Below are 26,843 nucleotides of genomic sequence, written 5' to 3' on the forward strand. Positions count from 1 at the left end.
ATTAGAGGGAACATTGTCTGTGTCCCGAAAGTTGCTTTCGGGACACAGGGATGCCTCTATTAAGTCCCTGCGGCCCCGCGTTTACTTTAAAAACGCGGGGACCGCCGGGAGGTAGCGCAAGCAGGGACATCACTGACGTCCCATGCGTGTGCCCATAGCAACAATCGCAGAGGATTCAAGAGAATTACTTTATATATAGTCAATATAGGCACAGAGTTAAATTTTTTTAACATTTTCTAATGGTGGTGTGCCTCGTGATTTTTTTCATGAAAAAAGTGTGCCTTTGCACAAAAAAGGTTGAAAAACACTGTTCTAAGTATCATTTCCAGAATTTGATGATTACAGCCACAATATATCTAGGGACACAAATTTGGCAGTGGTAATGTACACAAAATCCCCAAATCCCCTTCAAATTCCCCAGAACTCCTCAGATTAAGAATAATAAAATTCAGTGAGGAAAACATAATTATTGGCATCACAGTTTCCCACTGATTTTTTTTTGAGGGGGGGGGGGTGAACAAAAGCATGTGAAAGACTTTAAATAGGTTTAACACACCATCTAAATAAATAGTAAACATTAAATGTGGAAGATCATTACTAACCATCTTATTCTTTACCACCAGAAGTGAAAGACTATATCCAATAGATGATCACACTATTATTATTTGTTTATTCAATTTTGTGCCGCCCATTTCACTGATAATAGTGACTCTGGTGGGCTACGTGTCACTCTATGTGAAATGTTTACAATTCACTGTAAATAGTGAAAATAATATTGATCCTTTATCTCCATGTATAACAGTAGATTTTTAATTCTTAATTTTTTGAAATAACTTGCAATGTTTTTATTATGTTTACATGTGTGTGTATTAGAAAAAACAACGACACATTTCATTTGTGCCCTGTTTAACCACTTACATGCTTTAGACATCATTATCATGGAGGCAGTAATACAAAATAAGGTGGAATGATTCATTGCTAAATAACTAACTCTTGTGGCTTTATTTATGTTTTCACTACTGACTTGTTTGGCAAATTAGTAGTGTATTATATTTTCAAAACTAACTATCTTTCTTTCCTGTGTCTAAGTTAATATTTGAAACCTAGATAAATTGGTTTGATCTTCTAGAGAAGATGTAGTAAAAAGTTATCCCTTGATACAAGTTTTCCTTTTAGAAATGCCTAACTGGTTTTCTAAAATATGACATGTTAAATGATCCTCGTTGTAAAGAAAAGTGCATTTGCAGGTTCCAATGTGACTGCCGCTATGCAGAGCCATTCTTTGCATGAGTATTTTGGGTCAGGCCTTGAATTTTTTTCCTTTTCCTCTTTCCCACTAAAACCATTGAAATATATTCCGTCAGTCTTTCACATCAGAGGTGTAAATGGATTTCTTGAAAGGGTTTTTTTTTTTTTTGAATGGTAAAAGGCAATCACTTCACAACTTCCACTCCATTATGGGCTGCATCACAGAGCTTAACATACCACCCCAACTTTGAGAATGCTCTGCTGTTCAATGACCTTGCCTCTGCAAGGGCAGATGTTCAATTTGTGCAAAGAAATGCTCTGCCACAGCAATTCTGTGTGCTGCATGTTTGACAGCATTTGCACCAAAGCAGTCAAGTTGAAGTTTTATAGAACAGATTTATTTATTTATTTTTCTTGTGCCCTGGGATGGAAATGAAATCATCCCTTTATTTAAAACATTGCTAGTGTATGGTTTTATTGCAGAAGCTACATAGATATTTCTATATTTACTGGGAAATCTATTTCAATTTACTAAACTGGAAATGTAGAAGACTATAGAGTATACATGGAGAATTTTTTTAATCACCCTTATTCCAGAAATCCTGGGCACTCCATCACTGAAGGTTTTTAAAAAGAGAGCGGGCAGTCACTTGCCTAAGATGGTATAGGTTCTCCTGCTTGAGTAGGAGGCTGGACTAGAGGACCTCCTAAGTCCCTTCCAGATTCTATTCTATTCAGTTCCATGCTGTTCTGTTCTATTCTACTCTACTCTACTCTACTCTACTCTATTTTTATTTTCTATTGGTATTATCTGACATCCCCCCCAACAAAATATACACATTCATTTAGCCTCTCCTACATCTCTCTGTCTTTTCATATGATACTACACAATAAAAATGGGTTCCAAAGAAAAAATAAAATAGTATTTACTCAAACAGTACATATTTTAGAATATATTTATTTACACTTTCAACAAAATGTGTGCAACAAATGATTTTTCCAAAATTTTCATATTTTATCCCATGCACTTGTTAAATTATAGTTTTAACTACAGTTAAATTTCATTTTTCTTTGTTTTAAATGTGAAAAAGTGGACACTGTTGTGTAGACCAGGGGTCTGCCACCTTGGGAACTTTAAGACTTGTGGACTTCAAGTCTTAAAGTTCCCAAGGTGGCAGACCCCTGGTGTAGACCACAAGAGCTTGAAGTTGGGCAATGGAAAAGGAAGCCCTATTCACTAGTGGAAGTGTGTTAGCTCAAGTTTGGGTTCCATTCTACTCTTTGAGAAAGACTTTGCCTTCAGAGGAAGGGAGTGATTACAGTTTCCCGTTCATTGTAAGATGTTACAATGAGGGAAACTAAAAATAAGAATCAATATGATCTAGAGATCGGAAATGCAGATTGAAATGGAATGGCGTTAAATTCATTATCACTTTATATAATCATACCTTAATGACTGTAAGGATAAAAGAGGAAGAAAGAAAACCTTCCCCCCCCCCAATTGCTTTGAGATCCTTGGAGAAAGCGAAAGACCCCAAAAAAGTAGTATTCAAACAAATAAGGATGCTTACATATAGAAGTTGTGTTGAAAAGCAAGAATGTGGGAGTTTAATGATTTCAGACGTACATTATATAGCTGTAATTACTCATTTTAAAATTATACAAAATTCACCATGATAAGTACCTAGTGCTGGTCAGTTACTCGCCATTAATCAGCCAGGACACTAGAAATTGCATTTTTTATTGAGAAATTGGGGAAAATACTGTACTTTAAACTATTCATAAATAAGAATTTAAATACAAAGGAATCACAGTCTCCATTTTTGAGGAATTAAGGTTTTTATAGATCCTCAACTTAAGACATTTTGTTTTCATTTACAATCGAGTCTTGGAGTTGTGTAAAAAATATATACAGAGGTTTTGTTTGCTTAAGTGTATAGTTCATCCTGCCTCAAAACTCCATTATGTCTAGATATTTTTTTGTAAAATTTTATCTCACATTTCTAACAAGAACCCTCTGAATGGAAAGGTATAAAAGTTCTCTTTATGAAAGGATGGACTGAAAATAGCAAACAAGGTAAACCAGGAAAGAGTTATGTCGGAGGTGGAATTCAAACTTAAATCAAAGGCTATGGATCACTTTAGAATTTCTCTAAAATAAAATAAAAAAATATTTTTAAATTATAGTTTAAAGTGATAGCACATTAACATATTTATATTTAGAAAACTATATTTGATAACTGTTTAGGGAAAATAGCCTTGAAGGGAAGAGCTGCTTATGGTACTGAATTAATATTTATTGAGTAACAAACTGCTTTTGTTAATTCATTATTAAGTACTGAGTAGGCAAAGAGAGAATTGACATTTGCTAATGTAAAGATGATGTTTGGCATGTTATCTCCCAGTCCTAAAATCTTGAGGCTTAAAATCTTGTCTTATGCCCAGTGATCAGCCTTAAACCTCTTTGCTGTCACTGAAGAAAACAAATCTTTTCCCTTCCTTTGCCTCAGGGATGCAGAGAGCTGAAGTGGTCCTGTGTGACTAAATTAGATGAAAGACTTGCCTTCCCACCATGGAGACACAGAGTCTAATCAAGTGAAATGAGTTCTGAGATACCAGCTCACTTCCTAGGGGATATCAGTTTACATTACAAAATCACACGACACCTAATTCATCACAGTTGATGCAGACTTTACTCAGGAGAGGGCCATAGCTCAGACAATAAGATAGTAAACCACCTGTCCCCTTTATGGTAGGGCCTGTTTATTAAGCATGGAAGGTTCTACAACTTGCATATTTATGGAGTGCATCTAAGAAGCAAAGATATGTCTATGTTAGAAGTTGAAAAATTAATCTCGAAGACATAACTAACTTGCAGTTAATATAGATCATTCACAATTTCTTTATCTGTGTAGGAGTCTGAAATGTCCTTGCTCACAAAGATGTTAAAGAAATCACTATATAAATTTGGTAAAAACTGGTATAACTTGTCCAAAATTAATGTCTTCAAAAATACTGGAAGTACAGTATCCTACATTACAGGTCATAACTGGTTAAAAATTCTTGGGGTTGTAGTCCCAACATTCTTGTAGGGTTTAACATTGGGGGGACCTCTGCTGTATCTCAAATGATCCTTATAGTGAGTTCATAAGTAAATATCTAGCTACTTAGGAGGAGGCTTCCTGATGTTTTCTGCATTGATATTTGATGTGGCAAAGAACAACATCTATTTATAACCAAATATGTTTCTTGTTTTCTTCCAGGGCATTGTTATAACTCCTTTGCTCCTACTGCTTTTTGTAAGTATCTTAATTTTGATTCTACTTGAGATATTGTATTGCTGTTACTATTGCTCTGTACTGTTCTGTACTGTAAATGAGCTGTTGCAGATTATTTTAAATGATGGAAGGATTTTACTTTCCACTTTCTTCCTAAAGATGCATTGTAATTTCACCAAAATATTGCCAATGGACTTTATATGTATTTCATCTTACACTGTTTGCTAGGTAAGGTGTACTAACAACATGTTTTTAAGCCAGCAAAAATAAAAATGTCTCACACATTGCTCATGACTACCTCATCTGAGGGAATAGTCTGTATGACTGATTTATAGATAGCATAGGAGCATATCAATTTAGTTTTGGCTAATAGACTCCTTACAGTCTAAGGGAATACCATGGGTTTTTTCATAGAATGGTGATTAAGGGAAGGGAGAAATTCATAATTCAGAAAAGAACTTCTGTGATAGGCATTGCTGATTACAGAAAGCAGATGGTTGTGTTTGCTTCCTTCTATACTTTCTAGCTTTCCTGTCCATCCACCCAATCTCAATCACTTTAGCTCAGGGGTGTCAAACTGGTGGCCCGTGGGCCAGATGTGTTACAGGCCACACCCACCCCAGCTCCATGAAGGGGGAAAAAGTTGTGATATGTCACGTGATAGCAATGTGACACCACAAGTTTGACACCCGTGCTTTAACTTACCTGCATTTTTGCTAAGGGATTGTGCATGCTTCCAAATAAAACAATTATCCTATAGCTATCTACCATTTTTGTTTTTTAGAAATGCCTTTGGGGTAGTGTTCTTGAAAATAAATATAATGTAAAAGGCATAATATTTCAGCTTGCTAATCTTCTTTTTCCTTAATAAAATGGTGGTTGCCACGGGCACATTGGAGCTCATCCCTGGATCATAAAGCTGGTCGAGAAAATTATTGCAGTTCTGTAGCATGAAATTCCAGTTAAGAACTAACAACTCCTACACAAAAAAGTTAGCTCTTGGGGAAAATGCCCTCAATGAGTAGTCTTGTCTGTCAACTCTTAGCTTTGGGCTAAAACCACACTTCTGGTTGGGAAGAGTAAGACTGGTGAAGAGTGATAATCTCTACCTTTGCTGTTGTCACTGCTTGAACATAAGGAAAGAGGAAAGGGAGGGAAAGACAATATGGAGCTTTGCAAGTGCAAATGGATGTTGGCTCCAAATATAAGAATAGAAGAGAATCTGAGTTTCTCTATCAATTCTGAAGAGAAGAATGGCTTTATCCATGTCAACCCAATCTTGTAAATTAAATGAAAGAATCCATCCCCATTCAGGCTTATTGTCTAAAATGTTGGATTATAAGCTTTCAAAGCAAGATTGGTTTGGTTCTGTTTGGTTCTGAGACTGTGAGACTAAAAGTTTCATCTTATGTTCTTCGAAAGTTGTTAATTGTAAATCTGAAAAAGAGATTTTACAGGAATGTTTAATAATATATTTAATTTTCCTGGAAGAAGTGTTTAAACTCTGCCAGAGTAACTTGCTAATTTCCTATTTAGTTTTTTTAAAACTAAAAAGCTTATAATGATGCCTAAAAATTATAGGTAATACTGCCAGGTTAAGCTAAAACTAGTTCCCCATCAAAAAAAACCCACAGTCTCTAGGCACTGGGATAAGACAGTCATGGAATTGCTTAATTCACCAGGGCCAGAGATGTATAATTGGGTATGTATTGAATAAGAAAGGGGAGAGCACCAAACACTGTATGGTTTCTAGTTAAACAGAATCATAAAACATTTTTAAAATGGTTTCTGAGTGTGGTCATTTTAATGAGAAATTAGAATCCTTACTATAATGACACAAGAGAATACCTGGGCCTGAGCCCCCAACATTTTGAAACTGCAAGAAATATAGAAAGAATATTTTCATATCAAATCTAAAATATTTAGTACATAAGAGTATAATCAGTTATATAGCATGTCTCTTGCTGCTTTTCCTTTTTTATTTTTATTTTGTAGTAGCAAACAATAGCAAAATATGCACTTTCCTTCCGTTAACGTGCCACTATTACGTTTCTTTATCATGCCTTTGAGAAAGGATTGCTTCAGGATATTGATGTGGTGGAGAAATAGTCTAATGGTTACTGATGCTTGTGTCAATTTTCTTTGAATGTTCTAGAATGGCAGGACATATGAGGCACCAGTGAGAAATTAAATGACAGTCATACCTATGTGCAGTGGCATAGGTTTTTTTTTAACAACATAAATAATTATATACTGTTGTGTTCCAAATCCAAGAGAACAGTTTTTGAAATCTTATTTAATTCCATCAAGCTTTTTGGTTTGTAGCTACACTACAATATACTGGAACTTCAAGTACACATACATGTACATAGACAAAAATATGTCTGCACAGAGATAAAACAATATGCAAGATAGCAGTACTTAAAAAAAATCAATTAAAATTGTTGTGTTGAGGAGCATTTCAGTGTTAGTGCTCTTTGAACAAAAAATATCAAGTAATCAGAACATAAAGCTCAAAAAAGCTGCTATTATGAACCATGTTGTTGTTTGCTATTCTTTGTAATGTAACCCAAACCTGGTAAATTAAAGCTGCTGCTTCATTTCTTGATATACTTAATTTGGACGGTGTTAAGGCAAATAATATAGCATTGTACCCTATTCTTAGAATGAAGAGTTCATTGCATTTCTAAAAAGCATGTGATTTTTTTTTTGAGTGGAGAGAAAAAATGCATTTTTACAGTTTTATGTTTTTATGGTTAGATGCTTTATTGTTGTTATGAGGTGCCTAGAGAAGTGTTTTAAGATGGTCTGCCATACAAATCTTTGAAATAAAGGCAACAATTTTTTAACATTGCTAGTATTGACTGTGGTGCTAAATTTCTGAAATGTCCAGAATCACTGCAGTCTTCCCAGCTATTGTTTTTAGTTTTACAACTTTACATATGATAAAACATAGAAAGAAGCCATTGATTTTGAAAAATGGACATATTTGCACAGTGTTACCTCTTCTTCAAACCAGTAGCACTTTCTTTATCTAGTGGTTAAGGAAACAGGCAAGAAACCAGGAGCTGTGAGTCCTAATTTCACCTTAGACATGAAAAGTATGTGAGTGATTTTGGGCCAAGCATTCACTGTTCAGCTAACTCATGTCATAGGTTTGTTGTTGTGAAGAAAGTAGGAAGAAGAAGGAGTATTAGGTATGTTTGCCAACTTGACTTATTTATAAAAATAAAGGCCAATTAAAAAAATATTATTCTAAATTACTTAAATATCATTTGATTCAAATAAGAATATTATGAAATTGGAAGGTCTATAAATGGAAACCTTGTCTTCAAAAACTCATCTATGGAAAGGAAAACATTTGGTGTTTACTTTCGCAGCTCAGATGGAACATATAAAGAAGCAAGAGAATCCACAAATTGGGACATTGGTAACCACCATCTGGCCAAAACACCTGGCCAGCACTCTTGCCAAAACTAAAAAAAATTCTCCTTGGAGAATACCATCGCTCAGATATTTGTTAGTCTGTCAAAAATGAGATAAGTTGAACAGTTGGTCTGAGAAGCATGGAAATATGGAATGGAAATTGATTTCTATCGTATGTTTTCATTCTGTCTATAATGTGTAATTCATTTATAATTACAAAATAATTAGTAAATAAATTCGCTAATTATTTTAGCTGTCCTTAAATCTAATGATACTATCTTAGAAAGGAATATAAACTAGAAAGGTGAGTTTCTGGATACAGATTAACTGATTAATTAACTGATTTATCTGAAAAACATTGCTTCATTCAGTATATCACAGAAGTGAGTACACCCCCTCACATTTTGTAAATATTTAAGTATATCTTTTCATGTGTCAACACTGAAGAAATGAAACTAGCTACAATGTAAAGTAGTCAGTATACAACTTGTATACTAGTGTAAATGTGCTGTCCCCTCAAAATAACGTAACACAGCCATCAATGTCTAAACTGCTGGCAACAAACGTGAGTACACCCCTAAGTGATATGGGTAATCTCATCAATATGGGTAATCTCATTAATGAAACCAATCTTAATTTTTTTTTAAATCCATTTCCAGCCAGTTTAATTATCACTGACTATTCTGTATCCATGGGCATTGAATTCTTGATCCCATCTCCCAGCCCCTAAGTCCAAGTTAACCATTTATTCCTCTCTTCAGTGTCATATGCATGCATAGATGATGTGACTGTAACTTTAGTTTTCTGCCGACTTCCCCATTTACTTTGCTTGTAAGAAGCCAGTAGGAAACGTCAGAAGTCACAATCATGTTACTTGGCTCACTGCGACATTGTGATTGCAAGTCAGGCACCAAGACCCAAAATTGCAGTCACATGATCTTGGAAATGCTGTATCATAAAGGCACAAGTGTGAAACAAATCAAATCTATGGATTTTTCACTTGTTTTTCTCAGTTTAAGTAGGGTACCAGTAAATCCTTGTGGTTATTATCTAATCTGTGCTGCCCTCTTGGCTAGAAAGGCATAGTCTTATAAATGGCTTGGCTTATATTTGTTCTCAATGACTGGTTTCAGTATTTCAAGGCAAGTGGAAGGGAGGTGATTGAGGATTGACTACAAACTGGCTTGTGAGGGATTGTGGGATAGAAATGGAATGAAAACTCTGCTATATGGAAGATCTCTGGAGATATAAACTCTGGTAGAATATCTTGATTTTTCCTCTAAGCATCAATGTGCTTTAACAGCACTTTACTGTTGGTTTTAATTCTAAGATTTGTTTCTACCACATCCTGAGGAAACATAATGTAAGGCAGCCTTTTTTGAACTTTGCTCTCCAGTTGTGTTTAGTTATGACTCCCAGTTTCACCGGCAGGTTAGTGATGATACTGTATGAACATGATGCAAAACTGTACAGTCTAGTACATCTGTAAGGTTTTAAGAGTTATTGGTTCTGGATATTGAGCTAAAGTAGTTGTCACCAATTGATTTATATAGTTATGTCAGAATGACTGACTAATAATTAATTCTTTGGTGGAGGATTAAGTCAGTATTGAACTTTAAGACCTTCCTGAGGATAATGGATATTGCTTGAATTACCTTGAAGGATATGTTTATGTGTACAGTAACAGATTCAATGTATGTAATAAATTCCTGGAATTCTCCCATGTTTTTATGTGATGCCACGGGAGTATACATACCTACCTACTAATCTAAACAGATTTCAATTTTTTAACTCCAATTGGTTGGCAGCTTTTTCAGAGGGCAGAGCCAAAATAAAACAGAAACAAAATTTCAAAATCTTGAGAAACATTTGTGAGACTTTAGCATTTTCATTCCAGATCTTCCTCTCCTGAGAATGTCAACATCTTGTGTGATTTCTCTGTTCTTACAAGATTTCAGCTATTTAAATGCAGAGACACACAAAGCCCACATAAATTTTGGAATGCTGCAGGGGCTATACAGAAATACTGCCCTGTTGAGTTAAACAAACTCATAGTTAAGTCAATTGTAATTAAAATCCTATATTAATGTTGTATTTCATTTTGTCTTGTAGCTTGGATCCTCTTCTTCTGTGCCTTTTTCATCTATATTCTCACAGTTGTTCATGACTGTTGTAGTTCCACTCATAATTGGACAGGTAGGTTCATTTCTGGGGTTGTAAAAGAAAACTGTTTTTCACTTAAGAGCCCTCTAAAAATAAATTTTAATAACAGAGTTGTGTTGAGAATTAGCATCTGCTCTTGAGTATTTGCTCAAAACGTACCGTTTTAGCGTAAAAATAAATATTATGTACCTGAAGGAGGGACAAAATTGTCATCTGATTCAGAAACAGGCATGCTAGTGAAAACGAGGACAGCATCTCTTAAGACGCTTCACTTGCTAGAGCTGCAAAGAGAACGAGTAAAAATAGTCCTGCAAACCTTATGTGCAGAAGTGTAAGACTGTGCCCCAAAATTAGTTCTGTTTATTTCAAAAATTAAGCATTTTTGGCTACCCACCCATTTTCAAATTGTGGCTAGTTATGTTTATGTGTTTTATAAATTTATTTATAAAATAAATTTAATTTATAAAATAAAAGCTTTGTGCACTCATCTTCCTAATATAAAACTGAAATAGTTGAAGGACATGAGGTTTAGAGGTTTTATTCAACTTGTATGCCGCCCTATTCCTGAGGGACTCAGGGCGGCTAACAAAACCGAAAGGGAAGGGGAACAATACAAAAGGAAAGAAAACAAAAACAAACAACAATACAGAAGCAATTTAAAAGGTCTCAACAAGCACACCAGTTCGAGTGGGGATGGAACTCAGCAGCCCCAGGCCTGCTGGAACAGCCAGGTCTTAACGGCTTTACGGAAAGCCTGAAGGGTGGTGAGGGGGAGATCGTTCCAGAGGGCCGGAGCAGCCACAGAGAAGGCCCTCCTCCGGGTAGTTGACAGCCGGCATTGGCCAGCAGATGGAATTCGGAGGAGGCCTAGTCTGTGGGATCTAATGGGTCTTCGGGAGGTAATCGGCAGGAGGCGGTCTCTCAAGTACCCAGGTCCAATACCATGTAGGGCTTTATAAGTGACAACTAGCACCTTGAAGCGTATCCGGAGACCAAAAGGCAGCCAGTGCAGCTCGCGGAGGATAGGTGTAACGTGGGTGTAACGAGGCGCACCCACGATCGCTCGCGCGGCTGCATTCTGGACAAGCTGAAGTCTCCGAACACTCTTCAAGGGCTGCCCCATGTAGAGCGCATTGCAGTAGTCCAGTCTTGAGGTCACAAGGGCGTGGGTGACTGTTGTGAGAGCCTCCCGGTTCAGGTAGGGACGCAATTGGTGCACCAGGCGAACCTGGGCAAATGCCCCCCTGGTCACAGCCGAGAAATGGTGATCTAAAGTCAGCTGTGGATCCAGTAGGACTCCCAAATTGCGAACCCTGTCTGAGGGGCGTATAATTTCACCCCCCAGCCTGAGAGTTGGAATACATGGCCAATTATTGGGAGGGAAAAACACAAGCCACTCGGTCTTGTCAGGATTGAGAGCAAGTTTGTTTACCCCCATCCAGACCCTGACAGCCTCCAGGCACTGACACATCATGTCAACCGCTTCACTGAGTTAGCACAGGGCGGATAGATACAACTGTGTATCGTCCGCGTACTGATGATATTTTATCCCGTGCCGCCGAATGATCTCACCCAGCGGCTTCATGTAGATGTTAAACAGGAGGGGGGACAGGACCGAACCCTGTGGCACCCCACACTTAAGGGGCCTAGGGGTCGACCTCTGCCCTCCAACCAACACCGACTGCGACCTGTCCGAGAGGTAGGAGGAGAACCACCAAAGAACGGTGCCTCCCACCCCCACCTCTCGCAACCATTGCAGAAGGATACCATAGTCGATGGTATCGAAGGCCGCTGAGAAGTCAAGAAGCACTAGGACGGAGGCGTGGCCCCCATCTCTGGCTCTCCAGAGATCATCGGTCAGTGCGACCAAAGCAGTTTCCGTGCTGTAGCCAGGCCTGAATCCAGACTGAAAGGAGTCTAGATAATCGGTTTCATCCAAGGACCACCGGAGCTGAGAGGCCACCACTTTCTCAACAACCTTCCCAACAAAGGGGAGGTTGGAGATTGGACGATAGTTATTTAAAATGGCTGGATCCAAAGACGGCCTTTTCATGAGCTGTAAGCTATAATCATCATAATTATGACAAATCATGACTTGAACTATCTTGCTTTGCATGTAATGAGTCTATCTCATATATTAGTTTCACCTTTTAAGTTGCATTACTGAAATAAATGAACTTTTGCATGGTATTTTATTTTTTTGAGTTTCATCTGTATATAGTAAATATCATTCAGACAGAAAAAGAATATTAGCAAAGGATGTTTTTTGATGCTGAATTGCATGGGATCATTTTTTTCATTATTTGAACTTGATTCTATTCGCTATCTCAGTTTCCGAAAGTCTGGTGATAGGAAATCTAGCAGTTGGGCAAAGAACTTCATTATTTGTGACTAGGACCTTGCTAGTGCTTTGTAGATCTCTAACTGAGTCACATCAAAGAGTGGGGTGTGATTCTCTATTTTTGGCAAATGATATGAAGTCTTTTGATTAGCAAGGCTAAATTTAAAAAAAACCTAACTGTGTAATCTTGATGCCCTGCTGGGCACAACATACTGCTCCATGCATACAAGGCAGCTTATGTTTTTTTTTTTGCTCTCAAGTCATCTCTCAGCTGGGATTCTTTGAGAATTTTGAATTGACAAATGCATAACCACAGGCTGGTCTAACTCTGAAATGGGCAGCAATTCACAGGGTAGGAGAGCCTTCAATCTTCTACATAGTAAGCATTTTCTAATGAACAGAGTAAATAAGTCATTGGGTGGCTTATACCATATGATCACACTTGGAATGCAGTAATTCTATAGATACTGTATATGCGCAAGATTGATATCTGTATGAAATAACCACTGATGTTATTTAACTCTTGCCATTTGATCAGTGTATAAAATGTTAAATGTTCAATATTCAATTGTTTGTTTGTTTGTTTGTTTATTATATTTATATGCTGCCCTTTTCCCCCGAAGGGGACTCAGGGCGGCTCACAACTCAAACCAGGGAAAGGGGATACAGACAAAAATTAAAAAATGACACATAACAATGCATAATTTAAAACACACGACAGTCATACCATTTGAGACGGGGGCAACAGCTCTTTATCCCCAGGCCTGTCGGAACAGCCAGGTTTTAAGGGCTTTGCGGAAGGCCTGGAGGGTGGTGAGGGTTCGAATCTCCACGGGGAGTTCGTTCCAGAGGGTCGGAGCAGCCACAGAGAAGGCTCTCCTCCGGGTAGTCGCCAGTCGACACTGGCCGGCGGATGGAATTTGGAGGAGGCCTAATCTGTGGGATCTAATCGGTCTAGTGGAGGTAATTGGCAGCAGGCGGTCTCTCAAGTACCCAGGTCCAATACCATGAAGGGCTTTATAAGTAGCGACTAGCGCCTTGAAGCGTATCCGGAGACCAATAGGCAGCCAGTGCAGCTCGCGGAGGATAGGTGTTACGTGGGTGAACCGAGGTGCACCCACGATCGCTCGCGCGGCTGCATTCTGGACAAGCTGGAGTCTCCGAATGCTCTTCAAGGGCTGCCCCATGTAGAGCACGTTGCAGTAGTCCAGTCTGGAGGTCACAAGGGCGCGAGTGACTGTTGTGAGGGCCTCCTGGTTCAGGTAGGGACGCAACTGGTGCACCAAGCGAACCTGGGCAAATGCCCCCCTGGTCACAGCCGACAAGTGGTGTTCAAAAGTCAGCTGTGGGTCCAGGAGGACTCCCAAATTGCGAACCCTGTCTGAGGGGCGTACTGTTTGACCCCCAGGCCTGAGAGATGGAACACTTGGCCAATTAGTAGGAGGGAAACACACCAGCCACTTGGTCTTATCTGGATTGAGTACAAGTTTGTTTACCCCCATCCAGACCCTGACAGCCTCCAGGCACTGACACATCACGTCAACCGCTTCACTGAGTTGGCACGGGGCGGACAGATACAGCTGCGTATCGTCCGCATACTGATGGTATTTTATCCCGTGCCGTCGAATGATCTCACCCAGCGGCTTCATGTAGATATTAAACAGGAGGGGGGACAGGACCGAACCCTGCGGCACCCCATAATTCAGGGGCCTAGGGGTCAATCTCTGCCCTCTGACCAACACCGACTGCAACCTGTCCGAGAGGTAAGAGGAGAACCACCGTAGGACAGTGCTTCCCACCCCCACCTCCCGCAGTCGTCGCAGAAGGATACCATGGTCGATGGTATCGAAAGCCGCTGAGAGGTCAAGGAGCACTAGGACGGAGGCATAATCTCCATCCCTGGCTCTCCAGAGATCATCAATCAATGCGACCAAAGCGGTTTCCGTGCTGTAGCCAGGCCTAAATCCCGACTGAAAGGGATCTAGATAATCGGTTTCCTCCAAGGACCGCCGGAGCTGAAAGGCTACCACCTTCTCAACAACCTTCCCCACAAAGGGGGACGATAGTTGTTTAAGATGGCTTCTTCAGAAGGGGTCTCACCACCGCCGCCTTTAGAGCGGGGGGAAAGAACCCCTCCCGAAGGGAGGCGGTAACAACCGCCTTGATCCAGCCCCGTGTCACCTCCCTGCTGTTAGCGACCAGCCAGGAGTGGCACGGGTCCAGTACACATGTGAAGGCACTTACAGCTCCCATGGCCTTGTCCACGTCCTTAGGGGTAACAGCTTGAAAATCAATCCAGTGATGTCCTGCCAGATTCTCCCCTGGTGCCTCGGCTGGCTCTGCACAATTTGAGTCCAGGTCCGTCCAGAGCCAAGCAACTTTATCCGCGAGGAATTGGACGTAATCCTCAGCTCTGCCTTGCAAAGGATCGCTCGTATCCCTCCTATTTAGGAGGGAACGGGTTATCCTGAACAAGGCGGCTGGGCGCGACTCAGCAGAAGCAATCAGAGAGGCAATGTGTGTTCTTTTGGTCGTCCTAATTGCCCGAAGGTAGGCTTTGATGCTGGATGTTAAAAGCGCTCGGTCTGACTCAGACTTACTGCATCTCCATCGTTGCTCTAGGCGTCTCTTTCGGCGCTTCATCTCCCGGAGTTCCTCAGTTTTGTTCCCCATTAATTGTTTAATGGGGTTGGCAGTTAAAAATGCACACAATCTACATTGAAGTTATTTGTATATGAAAATGTGCATACACTCAATGGTTTCATTACAATTTCTGTTTGGAAAAAACAATAAAGTTGAAAAACACATGGAAGATGAATAATAATCTCATGACTGGGATATAGTCCAATTCCCTGTCCGATGAACATATATGGAAGGACCAGCAAAAATTTGAGACCTTTTAGCTCAGTAGTATCAACTGCAAGTGGTAACAGTTTTGGGGGGGGGGGATTAGGATTGGGAGATTTTCAAACTAATCTGGAAGATGCCAAAATTGAATCTGGGAACTTTTCCATACAAATTCTGTCATTTGCCCTTGGCCAAAAATCTCATTTCTTGTGCAAAGTGGCCTTTTTAAAAATAAAGGGTGAAAAATGTTTGACTAAGAATTGGACAGGTTACATAATAAAAACTTAATAGAAATCTTCATATAAAAAGTGATTTGCTACAGACCTGACTTGATTTTTATATTATTGCAGAGCAGGCTAGATCTGTGTTTTGTATCCCTGGGGACTATTGTTGAAGGCTGTTGTACATGATGTGCCACAGTTTCACACATTTTGTGCCACATATAGCAAAGTATATCTACCTCAACATGGTGCAGTAATTTGTGTTTATCTCTCAACCATATTGGCCTAAACCCATATATCTAGGCAAAAAATGTGGTCTTTTTGTTTGGGTTGTCTCATTTTAGGAGGAAAGTGACAGGCAGCAGGAAAAAAATGAATGTCCTGGTAATATTTCCTTTCTTTTTTCCGCTGTCCTTCTCTCTTTTCTAGACCTAAGTGCTTCTGACAGACTTTTATTTTATGTTTTATTTTAAAGAGTGATTTATGATTAAAAGTTAATGAAATAGAATTTTCCACAGTGCTTTTATTATATTCCACCAGTTTGAACATTTTTCAAAGGCGCACATTGAAACCCACTGTTCTCTATGAATAAATAATAAAAGCCATGTCTGTACATTATCATTCACGCATTCTCTAGTTGCCCATTGGTAATCTATTTGCCAGTCAGGAATGAGCACTTTATATTAAATTATCTTTAACTAAAACACAAATTAGTTATTACAATTGCACTAATTTAAAATATGAACATATGGTTTTGTGTAATTGAGGCGTACTTCATAAGTTTGTTAGATGGTTTTATTTCAGTACAAAATTGTCTAAAAGACTTATGTATGAAGCAAGAAGAACACAATCACTAGCTTTATATACTGAACCATCATTTGGGGCTTGCTAAATAAGCCACAAGACGTGTGTTCATACCTCATACTAAACTATAAACAAATAAATCGGATTACGTCTTAGTGCAATTTCTGAACTACAGGTAATATAAACATTCTCCATAATGCTCAGTAAGTACATTTTGAAGTGATGGTGTGTTGTTTTATGTTTGTTGAAGAAATTTGAAGTTTAATCTCATATTCTAAAGCTTCTTGGTTGGGTGTGCACAAAACAAAAAAATAATACTTTTTTCTGAACCCCAAGAGGATACATTGCATTGTAGATGCTCTGCAGAGCCATTCTGGATGAGTCACAGTCGGTAGAGTGAATTGTGGAATGCTTTTGTTCTGGGTTTTCGCTGAAACAAAACCTGTCTGGATCTTGGAGTGATTTTACTCAGTGAGTAGAGCAAGACAGTTACATAATAATCCATCGTCCCTTCAGCAACTCTAGTTTGTATGCCTAGTTCAATCCTGCTATGGACAAACCTTCCAAAGCCTTGCTTTCCATTTCCATAGCATATTCTATAAAACCATTTCTATCTTTGCAGCACCTCACCTGCTTCCCATCCAGTGTCTCTCCTCCAAAATTGCTTCTGTCAATGTCCATAGCTTTTCCTGTCAGCAAGACACTTTGGTACAGATCAGTCATGTTTTGGGTTATATTGAGAACAAAGCAGACCCATTTTATTTTATTTCCAAAACAAACAGCATGTTTCAGTTCAGAGGCAACCTCTCCAAAGATGTTTTTATGCACATCATGTTTTGTACATTAACCATTTTGCACATCCTCATGTCTTATATTGATGCAATTATTTCTTAAAATACCCACGGAAGCTATAAGGTTTAACCAAAAACTCTACTTTGAGCACAGCAACTATCATATTCTTTTCTGTGCACTGTATGTTCTGTTTCTTCTCTTAACTATGGCAAACAAATAGAGCAGATGAAGCATTATGAAGCAAAAAGGAAAGTTACAGTGAGCACCAAGAAAGCTCCAGAGAAATCTAGGGCTGCCCTGTAACCAGGTCATTTCTCTGAGCTGTAACTCCTTTCTTGAGTGAAGGCCATATCAGATATTTTCCACCTGTATGAACAGATTACATTTGAGATGCAAAGGGCTTCTGTGTGACAAGGAACAATTCCTTGGGTGCTGCTGATTTGAAAGGTACACACCCCAAACATCCCAATTCAAAGAGCTTAATGGGTTTGATCTGATGGGATTAGACTTGAATTTAATGCAAAAAAACCTAGGTACATTTATAGCCATTTCTGCATCCAATGCTGTTAATCTCTTGGATTGGGCCCCTGGTAAAAAAAAAAAGCATTAGAGAATGGCAATGAGAATGTATTTGTAAAAGATTTCATTTATTATATTTATATGCTGCCCTTTTCCCCCGAAGGGACTCAGAACAGATGATCAGAACAAAATGGACTGTCCTCTTTAGTTAAGAGCTAATGTGGGATACAAGTGAGAAAGAACATTGAGAAAGAATATATAGAAAAGAAATAAGAACTAGTAATTTTTCTTTGTTAGAACAGTTCCTCAAAGTTTACTTTAAAATGGGGGAAATACTGATGATAATTTATTAGTAAAAGAGTAAAGTATTACATTTCTATTGGTGCTTATATTCCTTCCCCATCCTCCAACTTTTAAATATTATTTATTTAAGAGAAGTATGTAGGGGGACTACTTTGACTTCAAAGAAATATGTTTTATGACTCAAGCACTATATTTTCTCAGTGGGTAAGTTTCTGTGATAGTCATTTTGTAAGTGAACCCATTCATCCCCCACTCTTTAAATTTCAAATTACCCCAAACCCAAAAAGTTTCCTATTCTTTATGGAATTACCATGGAGGCCCATTTAATGTAGTGAACTGTATCTCTGTGTTAACATGAATACCATGTTAAAACAAGTTACATCTTGGCATCTTATCTCATCTTAACACAATTGTAATCTTATGAGGAATAGATTGATTCCTCACAGATTGGGTGTATCTCTCATCTGTGTCTCTTTCACCTGATCCTCTTCCCCCACCATTTTTGGATGAATAATCCGAAGCAATGAGCTTCTTGTGCTTATGTAAACCCACTACATCAGTGATGTCAAACTTGTGGTTCTCGGGCTGGATGCGTCATGCGCTGGCTACCCCCACCCCGATTTTAGCAAAGGGGAAAAGTCACGAGACATCACATGACAACATGATGCCGTGAGTTTGACATGCCTGCGCTACATGGTTTAGATTTAGAACCTGATTGGGAAGGATTCACATTTCACAGACCTTTGCCCAAACAACATGCTTTTTATGCTGGCAAGATTTGGGGAACTATCATAAAATATTTAAGAAAAAGTAAAAATAACCATTGTTAATAAGTATTTTACTTCAAACTGCAAGTATTTGTATTCCATTTATACCAGGGCAAGCCCATATCATATGAGTAAAAGCTTTTCTGCATTGCAAACTAAAGTGCTGGACTCCCATGCATAAACCATATGAAAATGAAACAGCATTATTACTGTATTACTATAGCTGATTGCAGTCACCCAGGTGTATTTAGACTGCATTTGGCATTTTTGTTCACTTATCCAGACCTTATAAGGATTTAACCTAGGGAGATGTTATTTAAACTGCCTTTTGAAATTGATTGATGATGATTTTGTCAATGCCAATAGTATTAGAGTGTTGTTCCTGGTCTCTGGGGATTGCACCAAAGCACCTATTACTACCTTTGCTTTATTTTGCCATAGTCATTATAATTCCATTTGCAGGTCTTCATATTTTGTTATTTCTCTTCTCTTCGTCTTTGTCCTGGTATTGCAACATCCACTATCCAGACCTTTTGTCATCTTTTTTGACAGGTGTTAAGTCTGAAATGTTAGCAGATGCTTGTCTGTTTGAATTTTAAAGTCATAGACCACTTTAGCTTCTTCATTTTTTATTATTGTGTGCATCTTGCTTATTTGCAAGTAGTATCCCAACACCATTGTTCTACTTTGTCATTATTCTTGCAGCAGCTAACCAGATGATCCACTGTTTTTTTCAACTTCTTTGCAGAAGCAGCATTTACTGCTTGTTGTCTTCTCAATTCTGGCTTTGTTTTAAATTGTCAAATTAGGTAATTCTATCTGAGAGGGCTATCTAAGGTCTTCTACATTCCACCAAGTTCTTAGGCTTACATGACACCAATAATAAAGGAAAATAAAAACATTGCTGACATAACTTTTCAAGAAAGAACAAAAAAATTAAAACAGCCAGCCAAACCAAGAAAAAATATATATAAAATGGAAACAAAAATTTAAAATGAAAGTTTTAAAAAGCCAAAGACAAAAGAACTAAAGAAACCAAAGAAGAAACATAAAATGGAAACAAATACTTGCTAATATTTCTAAATAAATCTTACTCAAATAAATCCCCTTACAGAAAATTCTTCACCCCTAGTCTGGTCAGCCTAACCTCCTCTAAAACATGAAAAAAATTAAAAAGATTTTTAAAAGACTTCAATTTGTTTACTTCACTAGATCCTGAAATAGCAAACTTATTAGCAGCATTTGACTCATAACACTTTTTTTTTTGCATCTGGATCTAAATTTTCTTTTGGAGCTTCCATGCCTGAACTCTCTATGGAGCAACATCTGTAAAAATCATTATCTTCTTTACTTTATGTTTAAGTTTTCCAAGTGCTGTGCTATATGCATAATATGGTCCCTCACCAGGGAAATTCACAACAATGCTTAGATATTAAAGCTGAATGGAAACGGAAACTTGCACACATAATAGCAATAGCAATAGCAGTAGACTTATATACCGCTTCATAGGCCTTTCAGGCCTCTCTAAGCGGTTTACAGAGAGTCAGCATATTGCCCCCAACAATCTGGGTCCTCATTTTACCCACCTCGGAAGGATGGAAGGCTGAGTCAACCCTGAGCCGGTGAGATTTGAACCGCTGACCTGCTGATCTAGCAGTAGCCTGCAGTGCTGCATTTAACCACTGCGCCACCTTTATCTGTAATTTCAAAATTATCCTCTTGCTACAATAATAAAATCTTTCATTTTTATATTTTCCATGAAAGCTTCTATAGGATAATCATGCTGTGGTGTGTTAGATAATGTTAATTATTTCTGTAGTGAAAACACCATAGGTAGGGCACCGAATCTTTAATACCTTCATTTACTTTCCAAACTTTTGTCACAATTTGTTTTCAATATAAATAATTCTTGTTTAATATGATCCAGTCATCCACTCTTTGAGTTCCCTCCCAGATTTTTTTTTTTTTTTAAAAAGTAGCTCTGTTTAGTTCGTTGTTTTTGGTTTTAGCCTTTTCCCCTTAGCTCTTACCACAGACCTGGTTCCAACTTCTAGATCCAGGGAAAGGAAATCTCTAGAGATTTTATCTCTCTTAGAAACTAGTGGTGTAAGAAGCAGATGCTCAAGAGTCATAATGTGTTGAATCAAAAAGTATATTGCTTATATAGAATTATCTACATCCAGATTGTGGTGACCTCTTCTCAGTCCGATTTCCACATAGCAATTAAGCATCTATTCCATTACTTCAAACATTTGGAGGCAGCATCTAGAATTATTTCTATGAGTATCTGTGAGATCTATCTATCTATTTATGTCTAACTATGTCTATTAAATTTGTTAACTATCTTTATAGCATGATATTTTGCTATACAAGAACCATTTTAAGCAATGGGTATCGCATGGTGAATGTATGCTTATACAAAGAGTGTCAGGCATCCAACAGTGTCATGCATTAAGGTTTCAACAAGAGAGTTTGGGACTGGAAATGTGGAATTAATATTTCTATTTTCTCTTAATGCAAAGTAAAATTTCTGTTTTTTTCATTGCTTCTAAGGCTGTCTATTTTTAAAAATAATTTTCTATTACGACCTTGTAGATAAATATGAAGTTTTTGGATTGTCAAGGACTAAATTCTCTTTGAGCAACTACTTTTAGATACAGTCTAGAGCAGTCAAACAGGCGTGCCCTGTGGGCCGGATGTGTAATGGGTAGACCACTCCCACCCCAGCTCCGCAAAGGGAAAAAAGTCACAATACGTCACGTGGCAGCAACTTGATGCCGTGAGTTTGACACCCGTGGTCTAGAGGCAAGTAGACCAGGATCAGAATTTTCTCCATGTTTCTCTGCTTTCATTACCTCTTTCCTCTGTGTACAAATGCACACACATATTTGGTCTTTATATAAACCTAATCTTTTTCTATTCCTGCTCTGTGAGGCTTGAAGGAATTGAAATAAGTGAGAAGACAAAGAATTCTTTTACAATACTCAGTGCTCCAAAATTGTCTTCCAGGTGAAAGTACATTTTGAGGTGGAGATCTTTTGAACATGAATCTTAAAATGATAACTATAAAATTGCAGACCAGAACTTTTCCAAATCAATGCAAGATTGGTAGTATACAGATATGGGTTGCTCCCGGTTCAGCCTAGTTCAGCCGAACCGGTAGTGGCAGCAGCAGGAGGCTCTGCTCACCCTCCGGATGCTTCTGCGCATGTGCAGAAGCATTGGGTGCATGCACAAGTACAGGCAAACCGGTAATAAACCGGTTAGCAACCCACCACTGGTAGTATCCTATTACAAAAGTCCAATTGAATGTTGATGGGTGCATAATGGGGGAATAAAGAAAAAATAGTTGTAAGTAGTTCATAAAATGTAGCACCATGAACTAGAAGAAAAATGTTAAATATTTGTGGTGGGGAAATGATTGATTGTTATTATTTTCAATGAATAGTCAAAGTTAAACATCAGGAAAATACAAAGATTTATAAAGGATGTGAACCAATACCGTAGGTTAGTTTTCTATTTCCTGAAAATTATCCCTTTCTTCTCTTGTGCCATTGGTAAAAAAACAGAAGACTAATTCAAAGCATTTAAAAAGAAAATACATAATGACAGCATGCAAGTGTCAGCAAAAGCCTCCCCCTGACAGATAAGGGAAAGAGGTGTATGACCCTACACTTTCAGAATCAACGAGAAAGATATCCAATCCCAGACTAAATGTGTGTGTGTGTGTGTTTCGCTCCTATACTTTGCAATAGATAAGTGCAACAGACCGTTCGGAATTCTGAAATCCAATGTGCTCTAATGTGCTTCCAGCAGCCCTTTGGGGCCGGTGGTCCTGTTCACAGTTATCACAAGGAAGCTCCACTCTGTTAAGTGGAGATTACTTTCAGGAAAACAATTCGCGGACTCGCCGCCTGCCTTACGCACTCAGAGTTTAAAAAACAAGTCCCAGATAGACGCCAATAAGCGACAGGGCTGCAGGTTCCGGGAGATTGAAGCGCTCCGCTGTCCCCTCAGGGAAAGAGGAGGCAACCACCAGGAAGAGCCCCAGCACTCGCCAGACCACACAGCAAAAAGGATGCAATGCGCCCATCCGAACTGAGGCACGAGCCGCCACCACTGCAATTCCATCTCCACCGCCGCCTCCCTCCCGTCCATCACACATTTCCTTCTGCGGAGGCCGAATCTACCCCCGAGACGCTCCCGCCTTTTATTCATGACCACCTTTAAGTTGCTCGTGCGGTGATTGGCTTGGCCTGCCGAAAGACAGAACTGGCTTGGCAGCACAGCAACTCCTTAACAAGCTTGAACTGGGTCAGGGGTTGCTAGTGGTGGCGGCGGGGGAGGATTTTTACCTGCCAGGCTTGTCAATTCCTCTTGGTCCTGAATTGCATGGCATCATTTCGGCTTCATTGCTCACCCCGGCTGGGCAATTTCATTTTGGGGGAAGGCGGCTGGTAGAGCCGAGGATTTATCATGCTAGAAAACACTGCGCAGCAGTTGGAAACTGCTGCGCGGCATTTTCTTGACAAGTGCGTGGCCGCGCAGACGCGCAACTTAGAGGGAACAGTGCCGCCCACCCACCTGGATGCTTCTGCACATGCGCAGAAGTGTTGCATAGCAACCCACCTCTGCCTGTGTGTGAATAGAACATAGAATTCTTTGTCAATAGATTTTCTGAGTTGATGAAAAATAGAAAGCCTTATTCTATTTTTAAAAAGATATGGATTATCTTGGTTGAAATATATCAAATGAGTTTTTTTCAGCTGCAATAGACTCTAGAACCTATTATATAATTCATCCAAAGATAAAATTCTCTACTTACACTTTTTTTTACCATTCTTGATGTTATCAACATATAAATAATAAACTCTTTAAATTTTATGTTTTTTTCAATGAATTTTCCTAACAAATTTTATTTTGGACCTAGTTTGATTACTGACTGATAATTTTACCCATATCTCTAAATACCAAACCTCATAATTTTCTGTTCCTTGGCCATATCCACCATAGAAGAAACTGTGGCTTTCTGATTTAGTTATTCTAAGCAGACCATAACATATTTTAGTTCTATATGTCAGTTTAAATTGACTCATGTATCATCTCTAAATTGTTTTGATGTAATTTTATTTAATTTGGCCAAAAAATGAGAATGTTTGCTTGGAAATCCAAGTCTTATTCCAATCCCCATCTTCAGTGACTGTCAGTAATTTTAACCCATCCCATGTCAGAATCTTATATTCAAGAAAAAAGTTTAGAGATTCTATGCTTACTCTTTTGTTAACACTGATATCTTAAATTATTTTTTCATATCTGTTAAAATGCCTTTTAATAACAGATTATATTGAGAGAAGGAAAAGGATCAGATTTCTATTAAATTAAAACAGACAGGTTTAACACTAGAAAACAAACATCCTCAAACTTTCCTTACAATATATAACTTTGTCCTTTCATTCCCTATACATTTTTTCACTAAAATGATGAGATATAACTAATAAAAACAATGAAATGGAAAGAAATGGGCAAGACTTCCACATTTTCAATTTATTCTTCTAATAGGATCTCTATTTATCTACATTTAGTACATTCATCTTCATCCAAATTAATACAATTTGTAATGAAATTATTTAGTGCTTTGGCCAAACAAACTGTAAAACTACTTTGATATTTGAGCTAAATTAGTCAGATGATATTCTTTATGAAAATCTGATAGATTGTTTGGTTTTATTTTAGGATTTTCTCCTTTAGATTAAATAATTTGATTTTTTTCTCGTTAATTAACATTAATATTATATTATAAAGGGAGGTTATATGATCTGTCCATTTAGCATGAAAATACTATGTTATTTCTCAAGTATACTCTGTTTAAACATATCCTGAGATGTCCTACAATTTGATTACCTAAAAATTTAGACCACAGCTTTCATCAATTCATTTAGATCTGTTGTGTTCTTTGCAACATATGAGATGATACAAGATCAATATCTGGAATAAGCTAATATAGAGCTTTAATTATCTCTGTGTAAATCCTATAGATAAATCTTATACCTTGTGATTTCCTCCACACAGGAATTAGGTGGTGATATTCTGAGTGATATTGTTTGTGAACATTCTTCATTGCCAATTGGGATTTATTTTTAATTGTATTTCAAAAGTAACTATCCATTCGAATACTTGAGACAGACATTGTGATTAATTATATTAAAATATGGTATACATCACACTGATCAATCTACTTACAGAAGCTTTCTGTACTAGCTATTATAACAAGTGTTCAATCTGATTGAAAAACTAAATTTATTTTATTTTCCCAGTCTTGAATGTGAACAATTACATTAAACACTGTCAATTTATTTACCTTGTGTGAATCTGATACTGCAGAAGTTTACAATTGGAATTTGTTTTTTTGATTCAGAAAATCTAGATCTTTATACTCTGAATAATTTAAGCTCCCAAAATGCATGCACTTTTGCTTTTCAAGCATGAGTTATAATTTAATTAAAACTTCTGGTGCATTACTAGCTATTTAAATATTTAAATGTTCCATGGATCACTTTTGATTATCTGCTCTCATGGATTTCCTGAGGATGTCAGATTTTTAAGATTCCCAAAGTTATACTTGGTATTGTCTGTGGATTCAACAGGGATTATGATAATTATATACATCCATTTGTATTAGCATAGGAGATAAACTTTGGGGAGACTTAATGGGTATGTCTCAGTGACAGCTAGCAAAGAACATTTGGCATGATTAAGGATAGATTTGAACATACTTGAAAATATATTCTCATTATGGATGCCCAATGGAAGTTGCACTACAAATGTTAAATTCCCCAGAAGAAGTGTTATGTGGCAGGGAAGCTTTGAAATCCACTGTGGCTGTCATCCAATTTATTCTGTTCTCTTTATGACTTTCCACTGTCAGATTCATTTTATGATATCCAACTTAGCTCCCTGTATGCATTGAAAAGAGGCAACCTGTTGGTTCTTTTCCTTGTATTTCAGATTGTCCGAAGATACATCAAGGAATGGCTTGAGAGAAAGAAGCCTCCATTTGGTGCTATCAGCAGTTGTGTACTCTTGATGATCATCTATACAACATTCTGTGATACTTTCGCTAATCCAAATATTGATCTTGATAAATTTAGCCTGATCGTAATAGTTTTTATAAGTAAGTACTGTTTATGCTTTGGGCATTTTTCAAAGAGTTGTCTATTCTTATTCCAGGAATTGGGGACCAAAGTAATCTGGAAAATATATACTGTACTGAGTTTCTCTATAGTGGTGCCAGAATCACTGTACACTGAACAATATATGTGCATGTCTTTAGTAATCTATTCAAAGTTTATTTTGGTCAAAGACCAATATTGTAGAAAACAATTTAAAAAAACTGTTTAGAAATAGTATAGCCATCTATTTAGTATTTTTAACTGGATGGATGGATGGATGGATGGATGGATGGATAAATGGATAGATAAATGATAGATAGATAGATAGATAGATAGATAGATAGATAGATAGATAGATAGATAGATAGATAATACTAAATTCCAAATACAAAAATAATATAGTGAGGTGTGGAATTATATCAGAATCTAATATGTGTACTTGCAACCATATGGAAAATGAAGATTAGTATTAATACTTTATAGAATATTAGCTTTTTATATGGGAAAATTGAGATATTTTTATAGCACACATTTCAATGTATTGCATATTAACATCACACTGATTTTCATTTCAGTATTTTCAGTTCAGCTGGGATTTATGATGTTAACTTTCTTCTTTTCTACCAGGTAAGTAATGGCAGTAATGTTTTTTTCTATATGATAGAATACCTGGGTATAGGATAATTTTGTTTTTTCTTTGTGATTCTAAGTGCTTTGGCATAATCTGTCCAAAATAGAAAAGACAATGTGTCAAAGCCAGATTGTTCATTTATTTGAAATCTATAACCAGATAAAATCAAATATGTATTGCCCTACAGTACAAAATAAAATAATAGGAGTAAAAACAACTATAAAACAAAAAATAGTTTTCTACTGTTGAAAAAAAAGGGAGATCTTAATGTTATTCCAAAACATAACAGTTTCTATAGTTACTTATCAGTCATTTTGTGTATTCTCTATAGATT

At 37.6% G+C, this 26,843-nt stretch overlaps 1 protein-coding gene across 1 annotated transcript in view; it reads left to right on the forward strand.

Annotated features, from left to right (window-relative positions):
• SLC10A7 (solute carrier family 10 member 7) overlaps positions 1–26,843 on the forward strand; it is a 153,586-nt gene that overhangs the window by 101,452 nt on the left and 25,291 nt on the right. The window contains exons 6-9 of the mRNA XM_014059348.2: positions 4,512–4,547; positions 10,065–10,148; positions 25,715–25,880; positions 26,454–26,505. Coding sequence (XP_013914823.1) covers positions 4,512–4,547; positions 10,065–10,148; positions 25,715–25,880; positions 26,454–26,505 — 338 coding nt within the window. The remainder of the gene's footprint in view (positions 1–4,511; positions 4,548–10,064; positions 10,149–25,714; positions 25,881–26,453; positions 26,506–26,843) is intronic.

Source organism: Thamnophis sirtalis, unplaced genomic scaffold (genome assembly GCF_051295495.1).
Source record: "Thamnophis sirtalis isolate CommonGarterSnake01/CBP01778 unplaced genomic scaffold, rThaSir2_p1.2 scaffold_10, whole genome shotgun sequence".
Taxonomy (NCBI): domain Eukaryota; kingdom Metazoa; phylum Chordata; class Lepidosauria; order Squamata; family Natricidae; genus Thamnophis; species Thamnophis sirtalis.